Source organism: Manis javanica, chromosome 8, assembly GCF_040802235.1.
Source record: "Manis javanica isolate MJ-LG chromosome 8, MJ_LKY, whole genome shotgun sequence".
Taxonomy (NCBI): domain Eukaryota; kingdom Metazoa; phylum Chordata; class Mammalia; order Pholidota; family Manidae; genus Manis; species Manis javanica.
Genome location: NC_133163.1, coordinates 24,765,296 through 24,786,359, shown reverse-complemented (window position 1 = coordinate 24,786,359; position 21,064 = coordinate 24,765,296). Strand labels below are relative to the sequence as shown.

General features: G+C 54.3%; 3 protein-coding genes across 15 annotated transcripts in view; 1 reads left to right on the top strand and 2 right to left on the bottom strand.

Annotated features, from left to right (window-relative positions):
* The window catches only part of TMEM63C (transmembrane protein 63C), a 123,357-nt gene extending 117,113 nt beyond the window's left edge, over positions 1-6,244 (top strand). For all 9 annotated transcript variants that reach the window (XM_037021368.2, XM_037021331.2, XM_037021569.2 and 6 more), the window contains one exon: positions 1,575-6,244. In XM_037021368.2, coding sequence (XP_036877263.1) covers positions 1,575-1,775 — 201 coding nt within the window. In that variant the 3' untranslated portion in view covers positions 1,776-6,244. The remainder of the gene's footprint in view (positions 1-1,574) is intronic.
* Positions 6,245-9,500: 3,256 nt separating this feature from the next.
* NGB (neuroglobin) lies at positions 9,501-17,963 on the bottom strand. Its single transcript, XM_073242082.1, has 4 exons — positions 14,384-17,963; positions 12,801-12,912; positions 12,070-12,189; positions 9,501-10,648 (listed from the first exon to the last, which is right to left on the bottom strand). Exons 1-4 carry the CDS (start codon positions 14,470-14,472, stop codon positions 10,514-10,516), a joined length of 456 nt encoding a protein of 151 aa, XP_073098183.1. The 5' UTR covers positions 14,473-17,963; the 3' UTR covers positions 9,501-10,513.
* Positions 17,964-18,108: 145 nt separating this feature from the next.
* The window catches only part of POMT2 (protein O-mannosyltransferase 2), a 57,436-nt gene continuing 54,480 nt past the window's right edge, over positions 18,109-21,064 (bottom strand). For all 5 annotated transcript variants that reach the window (XM_037021061.2, XM_073242073.1, XM_073242074.1 and 2 more), the window contains one exon: positions 18,109-20,623. In XM_037021061.2, coding sequence (XP_036876956.2) covers positions 20,518-20,623 — 106 coding nt within the window. In that variant the 3' untranslated portion in view covers positions 18,109-20,517. The remainder of the gene's footprint in view (positions 20,624-21,064) is intronic.

Sequence of the window (21,064 nt, the reverse complement as noted above, 5' to 3'; positions counted from 1 at the left end):
TTTTATGAAGGGAGAAACTGAGGCTCAAAAAGGTCAATTAATTTAGACCCCAGGCCACTACTAAGCAAGGAAGTAGCAGAGCAAAGTTTGAACCTGGTCTGTCTGATGCAAAGCCTGAACTTAAAAAAAAGAAATACTGGAATTGATTTTTTAAATCTTTCATTATTACAACAGTGGTATATGAACATGGTAGATAATTATAGGGAAAAAAACATAAGCACAAATAAGGAAATAAAAAGTATATATTCCCACCCATCACCCAGTGATTATCACTGATACCTTAGTGTGTCTTCTTCCAGGTATATACATAATTTTTGCTAAAATAAAATAATACATACTGTTTTGTAACCTGCATTTTTAATTAAGAATCCCCATCTTTTCATATATATGAATTTTTACCTCTTTGAATACCCAGTCCATTCTGCCCTAAGTATTCCAGAAATATCCTTTATCGCTTGTCCAAACCAAAATCCAATCCAGTCTCTGTGCTAGATTAAATTAGCATTGTGCACATTCCTTTTAATTTAGCATGGTCCCTTTTTTATGACTTGTGGGGAAGACCAAGCCAAGAGTCCCATCTTCTAGACTTTTCTGGCTCTTTCTTCATGATGTCTTACAGCAGGTTCCACTATCTCCTGTATTTCCTGAAAACTAGTTTAATCCAAAGGTTTGATAGATTCAAGTTCAACACTAGAGGCTAGAATACACTACAGGTAGCACCATGCATCACATCAGGAGATAATATCCCATTTAGTCCCATTAATGATGCTAAAGTCACTCCCTGATTCCGGGGCTCTCTTCCAGTGTTGTTACCATTTTTACCCTTATGACCAAAAGGTGATCTGGGGGATTTACTTCGGTGTTATGCAAATATCTAAATTCTTCTGTAGGAAAGATGTTCCCTCATTAATTACGGCTGTGTGATTTCACTGAAATGAATTCCTGCAGGAAAGGTTTAATTCTATCCCATAATTATCTATTTTCAAAATAAGGAGTTGGTTTAAAAGCCACTTCAGAGGATGCCCAGCAGCATCCCTAGTACTTTCTGGGTTTTTCTATTCTGCGCCCCTCCCAAGCATTCCTGGGAACCTTCCTGGATTTGACAGGTCACATGACCAAGACTTTAGCGACCAGTCTTGGGTTTCAAATCCTGATTCACAGGCCAACCAATGACACTGGAGGAGCTGTGGGTGTGCCTCTAAGGTTGTATTAGAAAGTACACTAGCTCAGGACTGGGGTCTCTCCAGACCCCAGCATAAGGGGATCCTCATCTCACCTCCCCCTGGGTTCAGCCTGACTTGGAACCAAGAATGAATGGAGCATGCATTGAAGGAACAGTGGGCTAGGAGTTAGGAGACCTTCACTCACTAGCCCTGAGAGCTTGTAGATGCTCATTAAATGATCATGAGCAACTGGGTGGGTGGGATGGCCAGGACTCAGCTGGTGGGGAGAAGGAAATATCCGTGGCTTGGAGAGGCAGAGGCTCTGGAGGAAGGACAAGAGGGGGAAGGGTGTGTTCAGGGCCTCGCCCCAGATGCGACCTCATCCCCATCTCCCCTCCCTGTCCTGAGCAGCTGTACGTGGCCACTGTGCTGCAGGAGCCAGAGATGAACCTGACACCAGCCTCCTCCCCTGCCCGGCACACCTACGGCACCATGAACAGAGAGCTGGAAGAAGGAGAAGAGGAGAGCGGTGCGAGGGGCTTTGAGAGCGAGCTGGACTCAGCCCAGTTCCAGGAAGGGCTGGAACTGGAGGGCCAGAGCCAGTACCACTGACCAGCGCCCAAGGCCTCCACCCGGTGACTCTGGCCGGGAGTGGCAGCCAGAGGAGGCCCCCGCAGGGGGAAGAGGAGGGCGGCCCAAATATCCTGCAGACAGTGGGGAGGCCCCAAGGGAGACATCTGCCACCCTGGCTATCAACTGCACGGAGACCCCGACCTGCTGATCCACTAGAGCAGGAGGTGCCGGGCAGTACAGAGGCACCCGGCATGGGATGGAGGATGTAGCCAAGCACCATGTCTTGGGAGAGGTGGCTGATGCCCTGGGCACAGATACCGAAGGCTGGGGGACCCTTCTGGGGTCAGGATGGAGAAGGTGTGTGTAAAGGAAGGGACAGAAGCCCACCAAAGACTGTCTGGGGTCTTTGCCACCCTTCCACAGCTGCCCTGCCAAGGACCTGCCACTCCCCTGCCCCACCCCACCCCTCCCCTGCAGTCTGAGGAAGCAAAGGTATGTGAGCTGGGCCTCGTGGACAAGACGTGACCACCTCATCTGGTTTCCCTGCATGGGGATCTAGAAAGGGGAAGTTCCTGCTCTCACCGGAGCCAGGGGCAGCTGAGACCAGAGACCTGAGAGGAGGTGGCTGAGTCCCTTCCTGTTGCTCTGCGCCTTGTCTGATGTCCCCAGGAGCAGCAGGGTGGAGACCCTTCTCCTTCCTATTATTGCAAGGGTAGCTCGGGCATGGCACTCGGGGCTTATTAAATGGGACCTGTGTGCATTTTGATGAAGGTGACCTTGGCTGGTTACTGTAAGGTGGGAGGGGCAAGGGCAGAATTCATGGAGGGAGTTCTTCTCCCAAAATGCTAGGTGATGGGAAACCATATACACCTCTCCAAGCACCAGGCCTAATGTAAAGATCCCCAAGGTCAAGGTGTGGCCACTGAGAGCTGCTCCTGCCTCATACCCACTGAGGGTCTGGGGCCTCAGCACGGCCAAGGTGAGTGGTAGCTCAGTGTAAGAAGCCCATGCTTCAAACTGAAGGCACTGGCCATTCCTTCACCTCCAAGTCGGACCCATCCTGTCCTCTCAGGGCCACCCTGAACCCTGGACTAAAGACCACTCAAGTGGCCTCCAGGGTGGTCCTGGCTCAGACACTGTGTTGCCTTGCCGGTGAATGGGGGTAGGGACTGTCCTCCACAGAGAGGTCCTTTCTAGTGGAGAAAGGCTGCCTCCAGGGGCTGCTACCATCCCACACCTGGAAGAGCCAAATCTTGAGCAGGTACAATGCTGGTGACACCCAGCACCTTTGCCAAAGGCAGGCGGGTGCATGCCTCTGGGCATCGGCCACATCAGAACCACCTGGGAGGCCAGCAGGGGAGGACATGGAGAAGGGCTGGCTGGGGCCTCAGTGGACAAGAATGAGCCAATCAGGTGGGGTCTGTGTGCTCTCTCCTGAGCTCCCGTCCAGCAGAGTGGTCGGGGCCCCCACAGGGACCTCTGGCTGCCATGGGGAGGCGGCCGGCTCCAGGCATTGCCCAACCCCCAGACTGTGTACCTGGCATGGGGGGAGTCCTGCCGGAAGCCAGCCTGTGGGTGCTCCGTCACTGGGCACCCCTTGCTGGCACCTGTCCGCAGGCTCCGCAGCCCCTACTGGGCTGCTCTGCTGCTCCCACTGCTCTCCCTCCTCGCTACTCCCCCTGCCCACCAGGCAGACTTCAGAAGCTGCATGTGGATAGGATCCCAGCAGATTACATGGCAGCATGGCTGGGGGGCCTCGCCCTCTGAATTTGGGTAAAGTGCAGTCTGGTTCTGAAAAAAAGTAGTGCAAATGTTGGGAAAGTTCCAGAGTCCATTCACTTCGCTACTCTTCCTGGAGACCCAGGACAACTGGCAAGGCCCCCCCCACCCCCAACAGCCGCTTGACCCCCCAGTCATGTGTGCTGGGCATGAACATGCTTATGCTCCTCTCCAGGCAGCTGCCCTCCAGCCTGCTCTCCACACCTCCATCTACCACCATCCCACCCTACCATCAGCTCCTGCCAGCCACCCCTCCCCTACCTGTCCCCTGAAGCACCCCCTCTCAGACTTGGTTCTTTCTGGAGGGAGCTGCCTCAAGGGGTAACCTCGTATTGCCTAGGGCCTCCAGGAGGTGCCCCACTGGTCCTGGAGCAGCTCCATGCCTGCCTGCCTCTCCCTCAGATGCTTCTGTCAAAGTGCCTATCAGCAGCATTACATCCTTTGGGGACTCCAGTGGGGCGTGTGGACTTCCCCTGGCTATGACCACTAAAGGAATGTGCCAGAATGCCGAACCTTCTTGTTATTAATGCTGTGACAGTGCCTTGAATAAACAAGTCCTCCCAACTTCTGCGGCTTGTGCCTCTGGACCAGCCCAGCAGGACCTTCCTTGTACCTGTGAAAAGCCAGAGCTGCTAAGGAGTGAAGCTCCCTGAGGCCTCCAGGCTGGATGGAGCACTGCACCTTGCTTCATGGCTTTAGGCACTGGGGCCAGAGCTGCCCCTTCTGGGATCCCCTGACCCCTGAGGCCTTCCCTGTCCCCATGTTCACACAGGAAGGCCTGGCAAGTGCTGCCTGGTCTCCTGGAGAGACAGGAAGTGGATCTGTCATTTCTGCTGTGGATGCTCTGAGAGCCAGACCCCTGAGCAGGAAGGGAGAACGTTCTGGTCTGTGAGCTACCCAGGACGCCACTGGTGCAGGCCCCCTGGGCAGCAGAAGCCTCAGGGTGAGTGCTGGGTCCGACTGCTGTTGGCCAGACTCGCTGCTGGACTGGAAAAGACAAAGACGTCAGGTGGAAATGCCCCCAGAAGAGGTGGCATACAGGGCTCGGGTCTGTACAAGCCTCAGCCAGCAGCATGAAAGCAGGGGAGGCTGAGGAGAGATTGGGCATCAGGGAGGTATGTGGGGCTGCCAGGTGAGGCCTGCAGAGGGTAAGAAACATCCTCTACCAAAGGCTAGTTGTGCCTGTCTTGCACCACGGCGAGGAAGAGAAAACCTCCGTGACCTGGAGGATGTGTGTCCCAGCCCAGGAGACCAGGCATCTGGCCTGCCTCTGGCCAGCTGGTCACGGGGCTGGCCACTTCACGCAGAAAGTAAGGGGCAGGAGGACATGAGCTGGCCACCCTGCCCTATTACTGAGTAGGGCAGATTGAGCCGGCAACCGCTTTATGGAGGAAGGCTTCCTCCCACGCTGGTTCCCCGTGGGGACAGAGAACAATCTTAGGGGCAGACTGCCCAAGGGCTGCTTCCCAGACTCCTTGCGGGACACTGTCCTCAAGCTGTCATAGTCCATCGGTTCAGAGACCCCCATGACATGAACCCGGGCATGGGGGCAGGGCCCATCCCCCTGAGCCTTCCCCCCTCAAAGCAGTTACCTTCCAAGTTGAATCCCATGAAATCCACAAGGGCTGCTTGAGAGAGAGAGAGAAATGTGAAGACCACGCTGACTGGGTGGCTACTGGGGCTGTGACTTGCTGCCTGGGAGCAGGGTGGGCTGGTGGCTGCTTTAGGGACAGGGGCCTTTTCCAAGGATCTACAAACCCCTGCCATAAGAGTTGCCCCTCAGGATGTCCCCCTGGGGGCCAGCAGCTAGGGTGCCCAGATCACAGGCCCTGGGCCATTCCTTAGCTCAGCAGACCTTTCCAGGAACTTTTGCTCAGACACAGACAGACATAGAGAAGCTGAAAGGGTGGGCCGTAGCCCCACACATGTGAAGTCTTGAAGGAAGGACGGGGTCGGTCAATCCTCTCTGTATCCAGCAGACTAGGACGACTGGAAAGCGGAGGGTTTGTATACCCGGGCTCAGAGTCTCCTAGGAGATTTTGAACAATCCCAATGTCTAGGCCCCATCCCTGAACAGAGTATCTGCGGTGGGGCCCAGGCACACCTATTTTACACAGTCCCCCAGGCAACTCTGGTGTCAGGGAGGGTTGAGCAGGTGAGTCGGTGTGAGGAAGCAGACCCAGCCTCATGCCCCTGGGTTGCAGAAAGCAGCTGGCCCCAGAGCCTCACGCTGCCTGCCCCTTGGAGTGTGTGGCCGGCAGCCGGGAAATAATTACAAACCACAGGCTGGGAAACCTCTCCTTGCGCTTCACATTGCTTCCCCAGGGAGTTCAGATATCAGGTGCCAGTAGGTAATCAACAGGTCCAAACACTTGCCTCCCTGCTTATAAGGGGTCAATACTTCGCACCACACAACCTGTATTATAATCATCTCGTTTTGCATTAGTGCTACGGTCTGGGCTGGAGAGACACACACCAGGCCTCAAGGCCACTTCCCACCACCACATCTGCTTCAGCAAGGGCTTGAAGAATCACCTCTCTCCTCTAAACGCACAGCCCCAAATGGCTTTCATGTCAGCTTTCCATTTGGAATGCGATACATTATAAGTGCAATAAGCAAATGTGCCTAGTGGACACCAGGAAGAGACAAGTGCTCTGAAGAAAAAATGCAGCTGGATAAGGGGGGAGAATGAGCAACTGGAGATGGGAAGGTTCAGACAAGCTCTTTGGGTGTGAGTGTGGAGGGGCTGCCTTATGGGGGCACTCGGCAGATGTGGAGGGCCTGAGGGTCAGGGCCCGAGGGGAGGCTGGGGTGTCTGGAGCAGAGTGAGGCCAGGTCTTTGAGGGCAACAGGGCCTGTGGGGCACAGTCAGGGCTCTGAATTTTAGTTGAGTGATACGGGAAGCTTCTGGAGGATTCAGAGCAGCAGAACATCATCTCCTGAGGTTTGGAAGCCCCGAGGTGGGGACAAGGTAGAAGCAGAAAACCCTTTAGGGCTCTGCTGGAGGACCCGGGATAGAGAGCAGGGTGGCTCAGACAAGGTCAAGGCAGTGATTGAGAGGTAGAGACATTCAGAATAGGGTCCAAGGAGTCACAGGTGGATTAGATGCGGGGTCTGAGATCAAGGAAGCAAGGACGATTCCCAGGCCTGCGGCCTGAACAGCAGGGTAAGGTGGTTTACTGAGGCAGAGGACGCTGGAAGGAGCAGGTTGACAGAAAACACCGAGATCTTTTCTGGTCATGTTTTATTTGCACACAGGAGTCTGGAGTAGGGGAGAGTGAGGCTGGAGATGCCCACTTCAGAGTCATTGGCATCTGGATGGTGTTTAAAGCCTGGGCCTAGCTGAGACTTACAGGGGAGAAAGTGCAGGTAAGAGGAGGTCCGTAGGAGATGGGGAGGAGAATTCGCGAGGGAGCCTGAGAAGGAACAGCAGTGGGGAAGGAGGAAAACCAGGAGAGAAGCCAAGGGAAGAAAGGGACTCAAAAAGTAAGGAGGGAGCCCCCAGCTCTAACCACGTAAATATGGGCATAGAGGAGTGAGTTCAAGCCGTGTCAAAGAAGCATCAAACCCAAATGTTGAACATGCCATTAGACACACGACCTGGTTTCTCCCACAAAGACATGGGGACAAGGAAGAGGAGCTGGGAGAGGGAAAGGTTTAAGAGGCACAACCAGATACAAGGTGTGGCGGCCCTTGACAGCATCTTGAACTGAACAAACCAGCTGCAGAAAGACATCTTTGGGACATCAGGGAAACTTGCAAATGGACAGAGCATTGGGTGATATCGAGATACAGTTCATCTTGGTAGGTATGTTGATGGCATAGGTTAAGAAGTGAAAAAAGTATCAGCCTGAAGTTCACATGGAAAACTTAACAGGTGAAAGAACATGCGGTCTTAGGTCTGCTTTAAAACTCCTCAGAAAAATAAAAGGGCTGGGGAAATCTTGAGTTGCTCACCACTGATTCTGGGTGAAAGGTTCATGGACATTCACTAGGCTCTGATTTGTGTGTGTGTGAACATTTTTTCCATAATAAAAGTTTAAAAATATAGGAAGGAGTGATCAATTCTTCCATGTGCTGCTGAGCAGAAAAGCAAGATGAGGACTAAGGCATGACCCCTGAATTTGGCAGGATAGTGGGGCTGGTGACCTCGATGGTAACAGATTAGGGGTACAGATGAAAGCCTGGCTAAAATATGCTCCCATTCTCATAGGAGTAAGGAAGTGAAAATGGTGAGGATGGAGAACTCTTTTGAAGAGTTTTGCTATCAAAGGGTAGCAAAGGAAAGCTGGAGAGGGAAGGAGGTGAGGGAGGGGTGGGTTTTGTGTAAGATAGGAGATGTGGGCTGATAGAATGCGGAGGAATACAGGACACAGAGAGAGACAATTACAGGGCTGAGACCTGGAACAGAGGAGGGAGGAACTACCCCGCACCCCCCACACACATACACATACAGGCACCTGCACACACGCGTGCGCACACACACACACACACAAGTGGACGAGAGTCTTTCGAGAGAGGTGAAAGCATCGTGCTCAGGATGGCTGAAGACATGGGTCAGAGACGAGTGTTTGGCCTTTCCCAAGCCAGGCCACCCCATCTCCTGGGTGGATGTCAAACATTCTGGAGCAGTAAGCCAGGCAGTACCACCTGAGTCTGTGCCGTTATTAGCAGAGCAGGCCTCTGTCACCAGAGCCTGTGGGGCTTGAGAAAAAATGGTTTTGGTGCCATAATGAGAAAAGGATTTCTAACATGCCCCAGACTCTGTGCCTGCAGTCACACAGCCGTACAGGCCTGGCCATGTGAGCCTAATGAAAATGAGGACCCAGCTAGAAGCTGGGGAGGTCCTGCCGGCAGCAGTGACATTGGGCTTGGCTGAGAAAACTGAAGCCTTAAGGCGAGGGCAGTGGGCCTGGGCCCAGCCCCTCCATCTGCCGCAGCCCAGCTCCAGAGCCCACACCCAGAGGCCAGGAGCACATGGGGGGCTGACCCCAAACCCACTCAGCTGACACCCACTTTTAGTGCTGCTCCCCTCCCTGAGTCCCTCGCTGTCTCTCCACCCCTACCTGCCTGCTCCCCCTGACCACACACACACACACACACTCTCTCGCTCTCTCTCTCTCTCTCTCTCTCTCACTGTTACACCTGCTCTTCAATGCTAGTATATACCCCAGGTTAACTCATTTAATCTCCTTAGAAAGCACACCCTGGGATTGTCACCTGCCCCTCCAAGGAGCATCTAGTTTTCCTCGGAGACACTATGAGCCCTTTTCTACTGGCCTGGTGCCTGCCCATTTCCATCCCCGGAGGGGGGCTCCCAGATCCCTGACTGATGAACTGCTTCAGACTCTGGATTACGTGGGTGTGTGTTGTAACAAACCAACCCCAAATATGTAACAGTGCAAACACAGTAGAAGTTTATGTCCTTTCCTATAAAATACAAAATGCAAGTCCCTGGTCTACATGTTAGGGAAGGTCCACCAGACACTTCTGATTAGTGGGGAGCCTCCTCTAAGCAGCAATTCACAGACCCAGGCTACTTCCACCTTGTGACTGCCACTTGAAATGCTTGGCCCTCAAGGTCACTGTGAGGTCTGCATCAAGCCAGTGGAAGGATGACAGCACACAGAGGGGCATGCAGGAGTTTTGGGGGCCCAGGTCTGGAAGTAACACATATGTCCACACACTCCCCTTGGCCAGAGCTCGGTCACATGCCCCACCTGATTGCAAGGGAGGCTGTGATGTAGTACAGCCTTGTGTGCAGGGGAAGATGGACTAGGTTTGACACCCTGCCAGCAGCCAATTTCTACCAGAGACCCCCTAGCTCTGTCTCCACCACTGGCTTCTGGACTTTCTCAGGCCTCTCCCTTTTTCACCCTGACGTTGGCCTTCCCAACCCCATCCTCCCACCCTGCTCTAGATCCACCAGCTTCATCTGGCCACAAGCCAACACCCAAGAAAAGACCAGTCCCAGCAGGGCAGAGAGAAACACGGAACAGGTTTATTCCTCGTGAGCACATACAACGACAGCACGCAGCAAGACACTGAAGTGCAGACAGCTCGGGGCAAGGGCAGAGGGCCTCTCCTGCTGCTTTCTCTTCTATCCAGCAGCCTGAGAACAGCACACACTGGGAGTTAAACCTGGGAAGCTGTGGGCCCCCAGGCAGTGTAGGCAGAGGCAGGAGGGTCCGGAGAGAAGCCCCAGGCCTGCGGGAGTGGAGGCAAGGAAGCACCACCAGAACACGGGTCTCTCTGGCATGGTTGCCCCTCCTTCCTCGCCATTCCCCAGCCACCCCTCACTGACTCCTGGCTGGCAAGCTGCTTCTGCAGAGCATTAACAAGGGAGTGCCCAGGAGAAGAGCTGGATGAGGGAAAGGGAGATACCACAACAGCAAAAGTATTCTGTTGGTGCCGTCCGGGTCAGCCCCTGAGCCCCAGCTGAGCCCCTTCACAGATCCAGGTCCCCTCTCCCTTCCACAGGGGTTTCTGATTACCTGCTTCCCTGCCTGTGATTCCACAGTGAAGGCTAAAATTGTCCCTCCTCTTCACTTGCAAAAAGTAAACGCCCCAGGGAAAGGAAAGCATTGAAGGCAGGCCAGATGGGAAGGTGCCCAAGCTCACCATCCCTCCCAGCCTGGCCAGGGCCCTCCTGAGGTGAGCCCATGCTCTGAAAGCCCTCTACCTTCCCCTCTGTCCCTCAAACGCTGCTCCTCCCACAGCAGAGGAAAGGATGCCCGGAGAGAAAGCTGGCAGGGAAGAAGCTAGTTGGGGTGGGGGTGGGGGGTGCACCCAGAAATCCAGAAGGAAAAGCCATACCCGTCTGCAGTTGGAGGTGAGGGGGACTGAGACCTCAGCCCTGTTCCATCCCCTCCACAGTGGGGACAAGGACCCAGAGGCAGGGAGGCCAAGGGAGCCTGGGTTACAACGGACACAGACCAACAGACAGACCCAGTCAGATGGGGCGGCTAGGTGGAAGCTGCAGGGCATAAGCCACTTCCTACTGGCCGTCCCAGCCTCGGCTCATGGCCTGGACCACGGCCCCGTAGAGCTGGCTCCAGGCGGCCTGCATGGCTGGTGTGAACGCGGGGCCCAGGCACTTCTCCAGCATGTAGAGCAGGGACTCGCCCACAGTCTGTGGAGGGAAGGGCACCTTGTCATTCCCCAAGGCAGAAAGACATCGCTCTATTCCGCAGGTGACAAAACTGAGGTCTGGATGGGGAAGGGCTCCTGGCCTTTTTCTCTCCTGCACAGGGTTCATGCTTCCTGAGCAGGATTCTGCCCTAATCCTTAGGTACCACAATGTGCCCACCTTTCCCCTTAAATATGAGGCTTTATAGTGAACTAAGCATTTCACTTCTCTCCCAGCCTTGCAGTCACTTGAGTGGGGCCAAGGTGTTGCCTGGGACCTTGCAGCTCAGACCAAGCAAAATCATTGCCCCAAAGCCTCAGTTTCCTCCTCTGAGAGGCAGCAATCAAGATGTTAGGGGCACAGGCTCAACCAGAAGGACCCAAGTTCAGTTTCTAACACCACCATGTATGATCTCTGTGACCTTGAGCGAGTTACATAACCTCTCTGAGTCTCAGGTGCTTCATCAATAAAAGAGGGGAAGTTAATATTCCAACACATGGGATGATTGGGATGATTAAATGAGATCATCTATAAAACAGCTGTTAGCATAGCAGCTGTAGACAGTAAGACTTCAACAATAATAATGGCTTTCATTTATTATTAATATCATAATAAAATAAGGTTTATTTATTCTGCAAATATTTACTGAATATCTATTAATCTGGGGTGCTGGGGGCAGAGAAGAAATGAGACAAACTCAGTCTGTCCCTCAAGGTGCTTACCGCCTGACAAGGTGATTAGGCTACATGATAGACTGTTATGTCAGTGGCCCCCAAAAAGCATACCTTAAGGATTCATGCCCTTGAAGGGGGTCGCTCCACCTTGACACTGGGCTCAACCATGTGACTAGTTTTGGCCAACGGGACTTGGGCAAAGCCAAGACTGGAAAAGTACTTGCTTCCTGGGATTTGTCCCCTCGGAACACTCCCTCTTGAAATTCAGCTGCCACCCTGTACAGATGTTTGGCTACACTTCCGAACAATACGATGCCACAGGGAGAGAGACCTCACAAGATAACAGGCCATCTTGGACATTCCTGCTCCAGCTGAGCCCCCAGCTGAGTGGAAGGCATGAGTGGCCCCAGCCACCCCACGTGGAACAGAAGCACCACCCTGCTGAGCCCTGGGAAATCAGAAATCATTGTTTGTTTGGGATGGTTTCATGCACAGCAATAGAAAACTAAGTAGATTCAGCAATCCCAAAGACTCCTTTTCTGTGATTCTGAGAGAAGCCACACCAGGGAAGAAAAACAGGAGGCTCAGAGAGGTCAAGGCAGTCTCAAGGTCACACAGCAGGTAAGTAACAGATGCAGGCCCCCAGCCCTGACCACCCGTGGGTACGGAAATGTGGAGAGAGAACAGGTGGGCAGGGAAGGACTGGGAGAGTGGTGGCCTGGAGAGAGGATGAGCCCCTTCTTTACCCACCGAGAAAGAGCTGAGCTTCACGCCCACTGCACGGTGCTTCCTGCCCAGGCCAGCAAGGTACTCCTCCAGTGAGGACAGGTCCTCCACATTGGTCACTGCAGCATCAATGACGAGCATCACCTGCCAAGGCAGCAATGAAACAGAGAGGCCAGAGCAACCGCCCTGCTCACATCCAGAGTTCAGGACCCTGGGCCCCAGCCAGGAGGGAGAGCGGCCACCAGGACCCTCCACTGTACAGGATCAGAAATGCAAGGCGATCTGTCTGCGTACAGTAGGAGCTCCACGTGTGGAGGGCAAATGGCTGATGTTACACTGTGAAGGAAGCTCCTCTCCTCTGAGGGTCTCAAAGCTCTAAACATGGCTGCTGGACAGTGTTGTCCGCTTGGGACAAGGGGAAACGGAGACCCTGTGCGAGTCACGAGCCTCTAAGAAAGCCCTCAGGTTGGTTTTCCTAGGCAGATGGGCCCTAATGAATCGGCCCCACCTGCAGGAGCCAGGGGACAAGGCCAAGGGCAGTGACAGAGCTGGGGCCAGCTGACTGAGCACCAGGCTTGACCCTGGTGCCCCAGACTCTGCCCAGCTCAGCACAGGAGGAAAGGAGGTGCCCCAGACATGGGGTGCAGAAGGAGGCCTGCGGCGGAGTAATTTTCCCCATCCCAGATCCCTCCGTCCCTCCCAGGAAGGCACTCTGCTGGAGCCCAGGGGCCACACCGGCTCCGCCCTCCCCTCACCTTCCTGATGTGGTCCAGGAACTCAGGGGAGGAGAGGCAGTCCTCTGGGCTGGAGAACTGGCGACAGTTGTACTGGAAAAGGGGCAGCAGGTCAGGCTCCAGGTCAAACAGCCTGTTGGGGGAGGCCCAGGAGTCAGACGGAGAGTGCTAACCCCTGGCAGGCCCCAGCAAGCTCCATGAGCCCTGGCTGCTCAGCAGTAGGAGGGTGGGTCAGGTCTCAGCCATAAACTGTAACACACCCTCCGACCTGGCACTGACCCCTCTGCCAGCTTTGCATATGCTCTCTTCCACCTCTTGCACCAGCTCCCAAGGGCATCCTAGAAAGGACAGTGTCCTAAGGCCTCTCACAGGACTTGGCATCGAGTGGCCCCTCCACGAACAGTTGAGGGGTGCTGGGACAGGAATCCATCCTCAAACAGGAAGCCTGGAGGAAAAGGAAATCTCTCCCTCCTCACTTCCCCTCACCCCACCCCACCGCCCCCACTCTCAGGTCAGAACACCCAAGCCATCACGTCTGAGGGGGCTGGGCCAGTGATGACGCCAGTAGTCTTAAGAATGCCTTACACTTACTTAGCATTGAGTGTGTGTGGTTAACTTATGTATTTCTCCCAATCCTAAATGGTGGGTATAACCATTATGCCAATTTTATAGAGGAGGAAAGAGAACCCCAGAGACATTAAGTAACTTCCATAAGGTCACACAGCTTAGGAGTAGCATTGTCACAGAGGGTGCCTGTGAAAACAGTAGGCTTGGGGAAAGCTGAGAGCATAAGCAGAAACTCTTCAGCCACATCTGGGACGGCTCACTGGGGTTCTGTGTAATTGAATTTATTCCCCTTTCATTTGGGGAAAGGTTTTGCAAAAACCTCCTCAGAAATTCTGGGCTGGCTTAGGGAGCCAGGACTCCTGAAAAACCATGGTGAGGGAGCATTGTCTTTGGTGATGGCAGAGGGGTTACCTAGAGACCATAAAGGTGAGCATGAAGACTGGCCTCCCCTTCCCCTTTGGGGTCTGTGCACCCCCTTAACCCTCTCTCTCTAGTGGTGAGACTTGGGCGTCTGTCATCACTTCCCTGGTGTTTCTCTGGTCCTAGCCTGTTCTTTTCCTCAGAAAGGTTTGCTGTTGGTTGCTGGAAGTGCACACCCTCCTAGGGCCAGACCCTGCACCTGCCTGCCAGGCACCCGGCACACCCTCCTGCAAGGGCCGCCTGCAAGGACACCCCAGTTTCGCGGCACTCACCACCCAAGGAACTAACGCTCAAGGGGCAGTAGCCGGGGGATTGGCGTCTGCTGGCCAGAGTGTCAGGAGATCCACTGGAGAGGACCCCGCCCGCCCCCAGGGAGCTCCGCTGGGAGCAGAGCATGCGGTACTAGCTCGAAAAGATGCTCCCCCCGCGGGATAAGGGCAGAAGGGGTTGCGCCACCCGTCGCCGCGCCCCACTCCTCTGGCGCACATCTGGAGGTGCCCCAGCGCAGCGGCAGAGGGCCAGTTTTCACTCACGCGGCTCAGGTCCAGCCGCCTCCAACCCATTCCTGGCGAGGCACCCTGCCACCCGCACCCCCGGGGCGCCCGGGCTGCTCTCACCTGGCGAACAGGACGGTGCCATGCTCCAGCGGGCTGCGGCTCACTGCCCGCCAGCTCTGCCGGATCAGCTCGGGCTCCGGGCGCTCCATGCTCGCCAGGGGACACGGGGCGCAAGGCTGAGACCCTCGGGGCGCGGGCACGGTCACCGCACGTGCTGCGCCATCTCCACAGCAACACGGGCCACTCCGAACCCTCTATAGCCTCCTGTGCCTTGGCCTGGTGAGGTCCAGCAACCGCTCCTTCCCCGTGCTAGGTGGATCCGCCCCCGCCGTGCCGGCCCAGCTGGTGCCTCCGGGGACCCCGCTCAGTCGCTGAGCCCTACTCCCGGGGCCCTAGGCTCTGAGCGCCCCGCCCCGCGCAGTCCGGCTGGAGCGCTTTAAAGCGACCGCGGCCCCCGCCCCCTCCCGTCCATCAAGGCGCGCATCTCTGGGCAACCGGCTCTGGCCGGGGATGACCTGGTGGCATGCCCGGGCTTCAGAGTTTAACAGAAATCGTCGAGCCCCTCTGGGCCGGTTTCTCATCTGGAAACTGGTGATAATTTTGCCACTTCGAGTTGAGGCACGGTTCCAAATTTGATCTCCTTTGGTAGTAGGCTCTGCATGCGCCACCTCTCCACTAGTGCCACTTACACTGCCTGGAGGCATTTGAGTTTACCACCCCCTTGGCACAGGCTCTCCTTCCTTCCACACTGAGGACAGACCAGGAGATGCCAGGGAATCTACGTGTGTGAGCAGGCTGCAGCCAGGGCTGGAGGGTTGTGTGTGTGTGTGTTGCGGGGGGTCCTCTGCTTTAGCTCTGGGTCTGATTAAGGAACCCTGCAAAGCCTGAGCCCCAGCCCAGCTGGCAGAGCTGGCGGGCCTGGAGCCTGGCACCCTCCTGTTTGCCAGGCGAGGGTGGCCTGAGAGCCCCCCAGGTGCCAGTGGGAGGATCCTCTCCATGAATGGGTTCAAAGTGGCTAGACAGGCACCAGAGAAGGGGGCTGAAGCCGCAGCCACTTCCAGGCAAGCTCAGGTTTTCTTGAGACTCTGTCTTTAGGAATCTCTGCCTCCAGTGCCCCCTGGTGCAGCAGCTGTGAGCACTGCAGTATCTGGGTGCTGAGTGCGTTCAGCTTGAACGTTCCATGACTCCATGGTTTTTAATAAACTTTTTCAAAAGTTTAAATAGAAAAGTACTCTTTCTTTAAATTGGAGTTGAAGTAACAGGGTCTCGTGCTGCCATTCAGGGGGTGAAGTTGGTCACCTAAGGATTAGATCTCAACCTTTTCCTTTCAACCATGAAAGTTCTTCAGGCATCAGCCCAGTTGTAATGGCCCAGGTTTTGGAGAGCAAAGCTCTCATTTCTTGTTCATTATTCTGTTTCTGGGCCTATCTCCTTTCAGTCTGCCTACTTCTCCCTTTGGTCCCATGGTTATGAAACAGGCTCCATGCCCAAACCTGTGCGAAGCATGGAGTATTGAGTCTTTGACTTCTAGATAGAACTCCTCCTGCTGGCCCTGAATCAGAACTGACTCAGAACTCTTTCCTGCTCCCAGGCACACCCAGTGAAACCATCTAGCGGGTCTCCCTCTTCCAAGGCCTCAGGAGTTTGGGTCACATCCTGACCCTTCTCTTCCCCATCTCCCCACACACCTTGGGTCTCTGGGCTGGAACAGCAGAGCAAGACACAAACTGAGGCAGCCTAGCTTCGACCTGAAGAGCTTGAGTAATCCCCAAGTAAGAGCACAGAGGTACTGGGGGCTAAAGGGAGAAGCCCGGGGTACTCAAGGACTGGATTCCAATGGGGTGTCCCATGGCCCTGCAGCCAGGTCAGTGTCCAGATGCCCAGTGCTCCTTGCTCAGTTAAGGCTTCCCCTCCATCCAGTTTGCAGTTCCTGGCAACAGTGTACACTGGGGCACTTCTTGCCTCCTTTCTTCTTTGGGCAGAGGCAGGGATCTGGGAAGTTAATGGGCCTTAGCTAGTAAGTGGTGGACTCAGCACTCCCTCTGTCTTTCTAGAGCCAGGAGGAGGCAGGAGAGGGCTAAGTACACTCTGATCTCTGCTCCCCTTGGAGAAAAGGCCTGAGGATCTGGCTGGACCTAAGCTGTCAGGGTGGTGTATCCCAGCCAGGAGACAGAGGGTCTGAATCCACGCCTGAGAGGCCAGGGAATAGTCACAGGGGCTCCACTCCCTGCCTGGCATCTGTCTGTGACTTGGGCAGGAGGTTCTAACTGAGGAGAGTTCAAGTACTGTTCTAGAGCCAGTGCTGCAGCTAAGGTTGGTTTACCATCAGCAACCATACAGAGCTGGCGTTTATCAGGCATTCCTGTCCAGACCCTGCATGTCATCCACTCTTCATCCTCACAATAACTCTATGAAGTAGGCACTATTTACTACTCCTTCATTTTACTGTTGAGGAAATGGAAGCCAAGAGGTTTGGTAATGAGCCCGAGGTCACAGAGTGGTGGGGCCGGCATCTGACCTCAGGTCTGACTCTGGCCCATCCTCTCGACCTCCATGCTCTGCTGCCTCCCTCACCTTAATGGATACTGACTAAGGGCCATGTCCCTAGTTCAGACTAAGCCAAGGTCACTGGGTCTGGACCAGTGGTGTACTGGCACACATGGCTTGTGAGAGCCAATTGTGCACATCTTTCCAACTTCTCATTCAGCAACATCAGGTTGTTACCCTGAAATAGGCCAGGTGGGAGTATTTATACCCTAGAAATCAGCAAGTGCTACAGAGCAAGGCTTTTTTTTCCTCCCAGAAAAAAACTGAACTGGGTGCACCAGGAAACCCCAGGCCCTAGATGAGCTGTGGATGCATTAAACAGAATGTGCACAGGAACACACTGAATCTGGACACCTCTGAGCTGAGTCCAGGCCTTCTCCCCAGGGCACCAGGTTGTTCTTTGAATGCACTTCTACTCCCAAGATCAGGCTGGATAAGCAGAAAAAGTCCAGCTAGGCCTCTAGTCTTGGCTCTATTTACTAATGATGGGAACCTAGGCAAGTAATGGTAGAATCCCCACCAAAACCAGCACTGACTTCACTGGGTCTTTGTGAGGATTAAATGTCACAGACGTGTCAGAACTTGGTAAACTGAGCTCTGCCAGTCAAGAAGTGTTTGATCCTTTCTAGCCTGCCATGCTCAGTGTTTCCCATCTCCCAAATGCCTGCCACCCCACCCCCACCAGCTGCTTCCAGGGACTCAAGGGGAGGCAGGTCAGGCAGTCCTGAAGATCCCCGGTCTCTCAGGATGGTGCTACTCCTCCCCTGCCCACCTGCTGTCCAGTGCATGTCAGCTCTTACCTCCTTCCCACTCTCATCACTCCTGGTAACAGCAGACCCCTGTCGAGAGGGGGCCTTGTAAGCAGAATGGCAGCTGCTACAATGCTGGGCTACTCAACCTGTCCCAGAAGCAGCCACCTATTACTCTTTCTCATTCCTTTCTATGCTATGTGAGCAGGTTAAAAGAGAAAAAATAAGGTCCAGCTTCTAACTTACTTTGGAATAAGTTTAAATAAATCAAAATCACAACCAGCATTACTCAAGTAACCTTGTACGGGGAGGACTCACATGCCCCTGGAGCAACCAGGCTCTCCTGCCCAGCCCAGGGCCTCTGCGGGAACTAGAATGGCCTGAGACACGAGACACATAGGAACGGTTCTCACACTCAGAACATTCTTTTCTTCTTTCTGGGAGCCAGAAGGCAAGTCAGATTCAGTTAAGTACAGGAACAACATGGTATTCAAAATAAGAGCTATTTATTACAAAAGTAATGGCCTCGATCATATGTGGAAACTTTTTAAAAATACATAAAATGTAGCTAAAGCAGCTGGCTGCAGGTTGGCCTAACAATGTCTTCTTCCTCTACCAGCAAGTTTGTGGGGCATGTCACATTTTTGCCAATTTCCAGGGGCTGAAGCCCACATTCAGTGCACCATCCTGACAGCCCTTCTCCCGGGCATTTTCCAACAACAAACCTGAGCACTCAAAGCTGTGTCGACCACGTGGCCTTCTCCCCAGAGAAGTATCTGCCGGGCTGGGCAGGGAGGAGGAAGAAGGAAGCAGACAATACTCCTTCCATCCATGGAAAGCCAGGGAGAGAGAGGAACCCTTCGTGGTGTGGCCAAATGAGCCTCCTTCCTCCCCCTCACTCAGAGCGCTGCCTCTCTGGCTCCTTTGAGCTCCTCCCTTCCAGCAAGATCCTAAGAAGGTACCAGGGAACATCAGCCACCTCCTGGCTGTCACTGGTGCCACTGTTCTTTGCTAATGAGCTAAAGCACACATTCTTGCCCTCTACCTCCAGAAGAGCCCACCCATCTGCCCCCACCCAGCTCAGAAGAAACCAAGTCCACCCACAGGAGGGAGAGAAGGGGCAGCAGTGGGGCCGAGGGATGAGCAGAGGTTCTCTGTCCCTGCTCTCCTTCCCTTCCAGAAATGCAATTAAGTAAGCAGCCCAGACTCCACACCAGGCAGTGTTTCCTGCTGGGGGAAGTCAAAAGGGCTGGAGCCCTGAGAGAGGGAGGTCATCAGGCCCCAGATCTAATTAACAAACTTGCCTTGCTTTTGACATTGCTGTATTTCCTCTATTAACATTAATGATGGTTGGTCTGAACATCCAAGTGTGGCCAGAAGCTCCCCTCCCCACCACCCAGTAGGTAGCACAGTCTGTCCCCAGGACCAATTTCCAGTCTCCGTGGCAACCGCCTCCTGAAGATGCTCTGAAGAGCTCTGACCCTGTCAGATTTGGTGGCGGATACAGAGGAGGGATTCATCATTAGACCTCGAAGCATCACAGTCCTCTGAGACAAAATAAATATTTTGTCATGCACCGGGAGTAGGGAGGAAGGCTGAAGGGCTGGCCTTGGGTTGCTTCATTTCTGACCCAAAGCTTTTCTTAATCCCCTTTATTTGGGAAGGAAGTAAAAGGAACAGATTGGAGCTTCTTGCTTGGGCTTCAAAGTGGTAGAGTAAAGAAACTCTGAATCATTTCTAGGTGCTCTGGGTCTTTGGGGGAAAAGATATTGGTGAAACAGTGACAGAAAAAGGGAAATGGAGTGAAAGGAGGTGTCGGCAGGGGAGGACTAGAGAAGTAAAGGCGGGAAATGCCTAGTGAGTGACAGGAACTCAGCCCAGCCAGGTTGGAGCAGCCCACACCCCGGCACCCCACGGGGACCCCAGCCCTGCACCACACAGGTACCGGCTCTGCCACACATCTATATCAGCTGCTAAGAAAGGGGCCCCAGAGGTGCGCAGTCACCAGGGGAAGCACCTGTCCTGTCCTGATAGCGAGGCTGGATGCAGGGGGAAGGAGGTGCAGCAAGAGACCACCCCCAGCACCCTGGGCCTGGGAACACAGCCGTCCAGGACAGGACGCCATCTCACCCACCAGTCCCATCATGCGACATTCTCAGGCCGTGAGGAGCCAAGGGCTCAGGAGGGCCACCCAAGGGCTGGTGAGTTCTCAGCCACCTCGCTCTGAAGCGCTCAGTCCTCTGTGCATGTTGCAGGCAGGAAGTCTAGCCACCTACTGCCACAGAGAAGGAAGCCACACAGGGAAACAGCTGGCAGGCCAGCCCCCCAGCTCAGGGGTGTTCGGCTGTATTTGCCTGTGGGAAGGAGGGCAGCAAACTCTGATGGTCCCACCGGCTCTGCCCTTGGTGATACCCCACAGTGGCCTGAGTGACCTCAGCCCTCTTAGAGGTTAGAGAATTTTTGATGGCTCTTACTTACAAACCAAACCCAGTGTGAAAGAAATGCCAGAAAATACTACTGTAGCCCTGGACTGTTTCTTAGTTTATGACACTCAGCTGTCCATAGTCATGGTCTATATTCCACAGGTATATGGACAAATGTATCCTCACACTCACACGCACTGTTGCACACTCATCCTTCCTCATGTTGCACACTCAGGGAAATGGGCTTGAGAAATGCTGTGTTTTGCTGAGCCATTCCCAGTGGTGGGATCTCTGCAGACAGGGCTGTAGCTCTCTCTAGCACTGGGTTAACATCCGGGTATGCTCCCAGAGCTTGGTCCTGGCAGGCGGCAGGATTCCTCAGGCTCCTCAGGCAGCTTCCCTGAAGCTGGGAGGACCTGGGGGGAGGCTCCACAGCTGGTTGTCCCTGGGACATTCCTGGACACAGGCTGGAGTCTCAAAAGTCCCACGATTCCAGCCACCTTAGTCCTGCCATTGGACTTTGGGGGTCCTGGGCTAGGGGACCAACCATCCCATAAGCCAGCGGGTGGAAGAGGTAGAAGCTATGGGAGAAATCCAGAGGGAGGCAGTTAGCATCCTCAGCAAGGCCTGGGCCTATGGACTCCTGAAATCCAGCTCCCCCTGCTGGAGCTCACATCTTCTCCCCCTACAAGACCCATCCCTCATCACATCTGTCTGAGTGCGCCATTTGGCACGCTGTAGTCCGAGAGCTTAGTAGATGCTGACTTAATAAAAGAAAGGGCTCTTTTCAAGAGGCCCAGGAGAGAGACCAGTCCCAGGGTCTGGTCATAGGTCATTTGGCCCAGAGTATTTGTCCAAACGTGTAAGTACTCTCAGGCCACAGGCCCCGCCATTCCCTGTTCACATGTTTATGTTGCCTCCCTGGCCCCTAAAGGCCAGTGATTCTCAACAGAGGATCTGTGAGACTGGCAAGCAAATGGGGAGAGGACAGGTGACTGCCACACCACACCCTCCTCCCAGTT

Bases quoted from the DNA above. Each gene is read 5' to 3' on its own strand.
- NGB (XM_073242082.1), bottom strand. From the start codon at position 14,472: ATGGAGCGCCCGGAGCCCGAGCTGATCCGGCAGAGCTGGCGGGCAGTG. The intron at 12,190-12,800 runs GTGAGGGGAGGG...CTGCCTTGGCAG, and splicing joins TCCTGGACCACATCAGGAAG to GTGATGCTCGTCATTGATGC. The intron at 10,649-12,069 runs GTGGGTAAAGAA...TTCCCTCCACAG, and splicing joins TGAAGCTCAGCTCTTTCTCG to ACTGTGGGCGAGTCCCTGCT.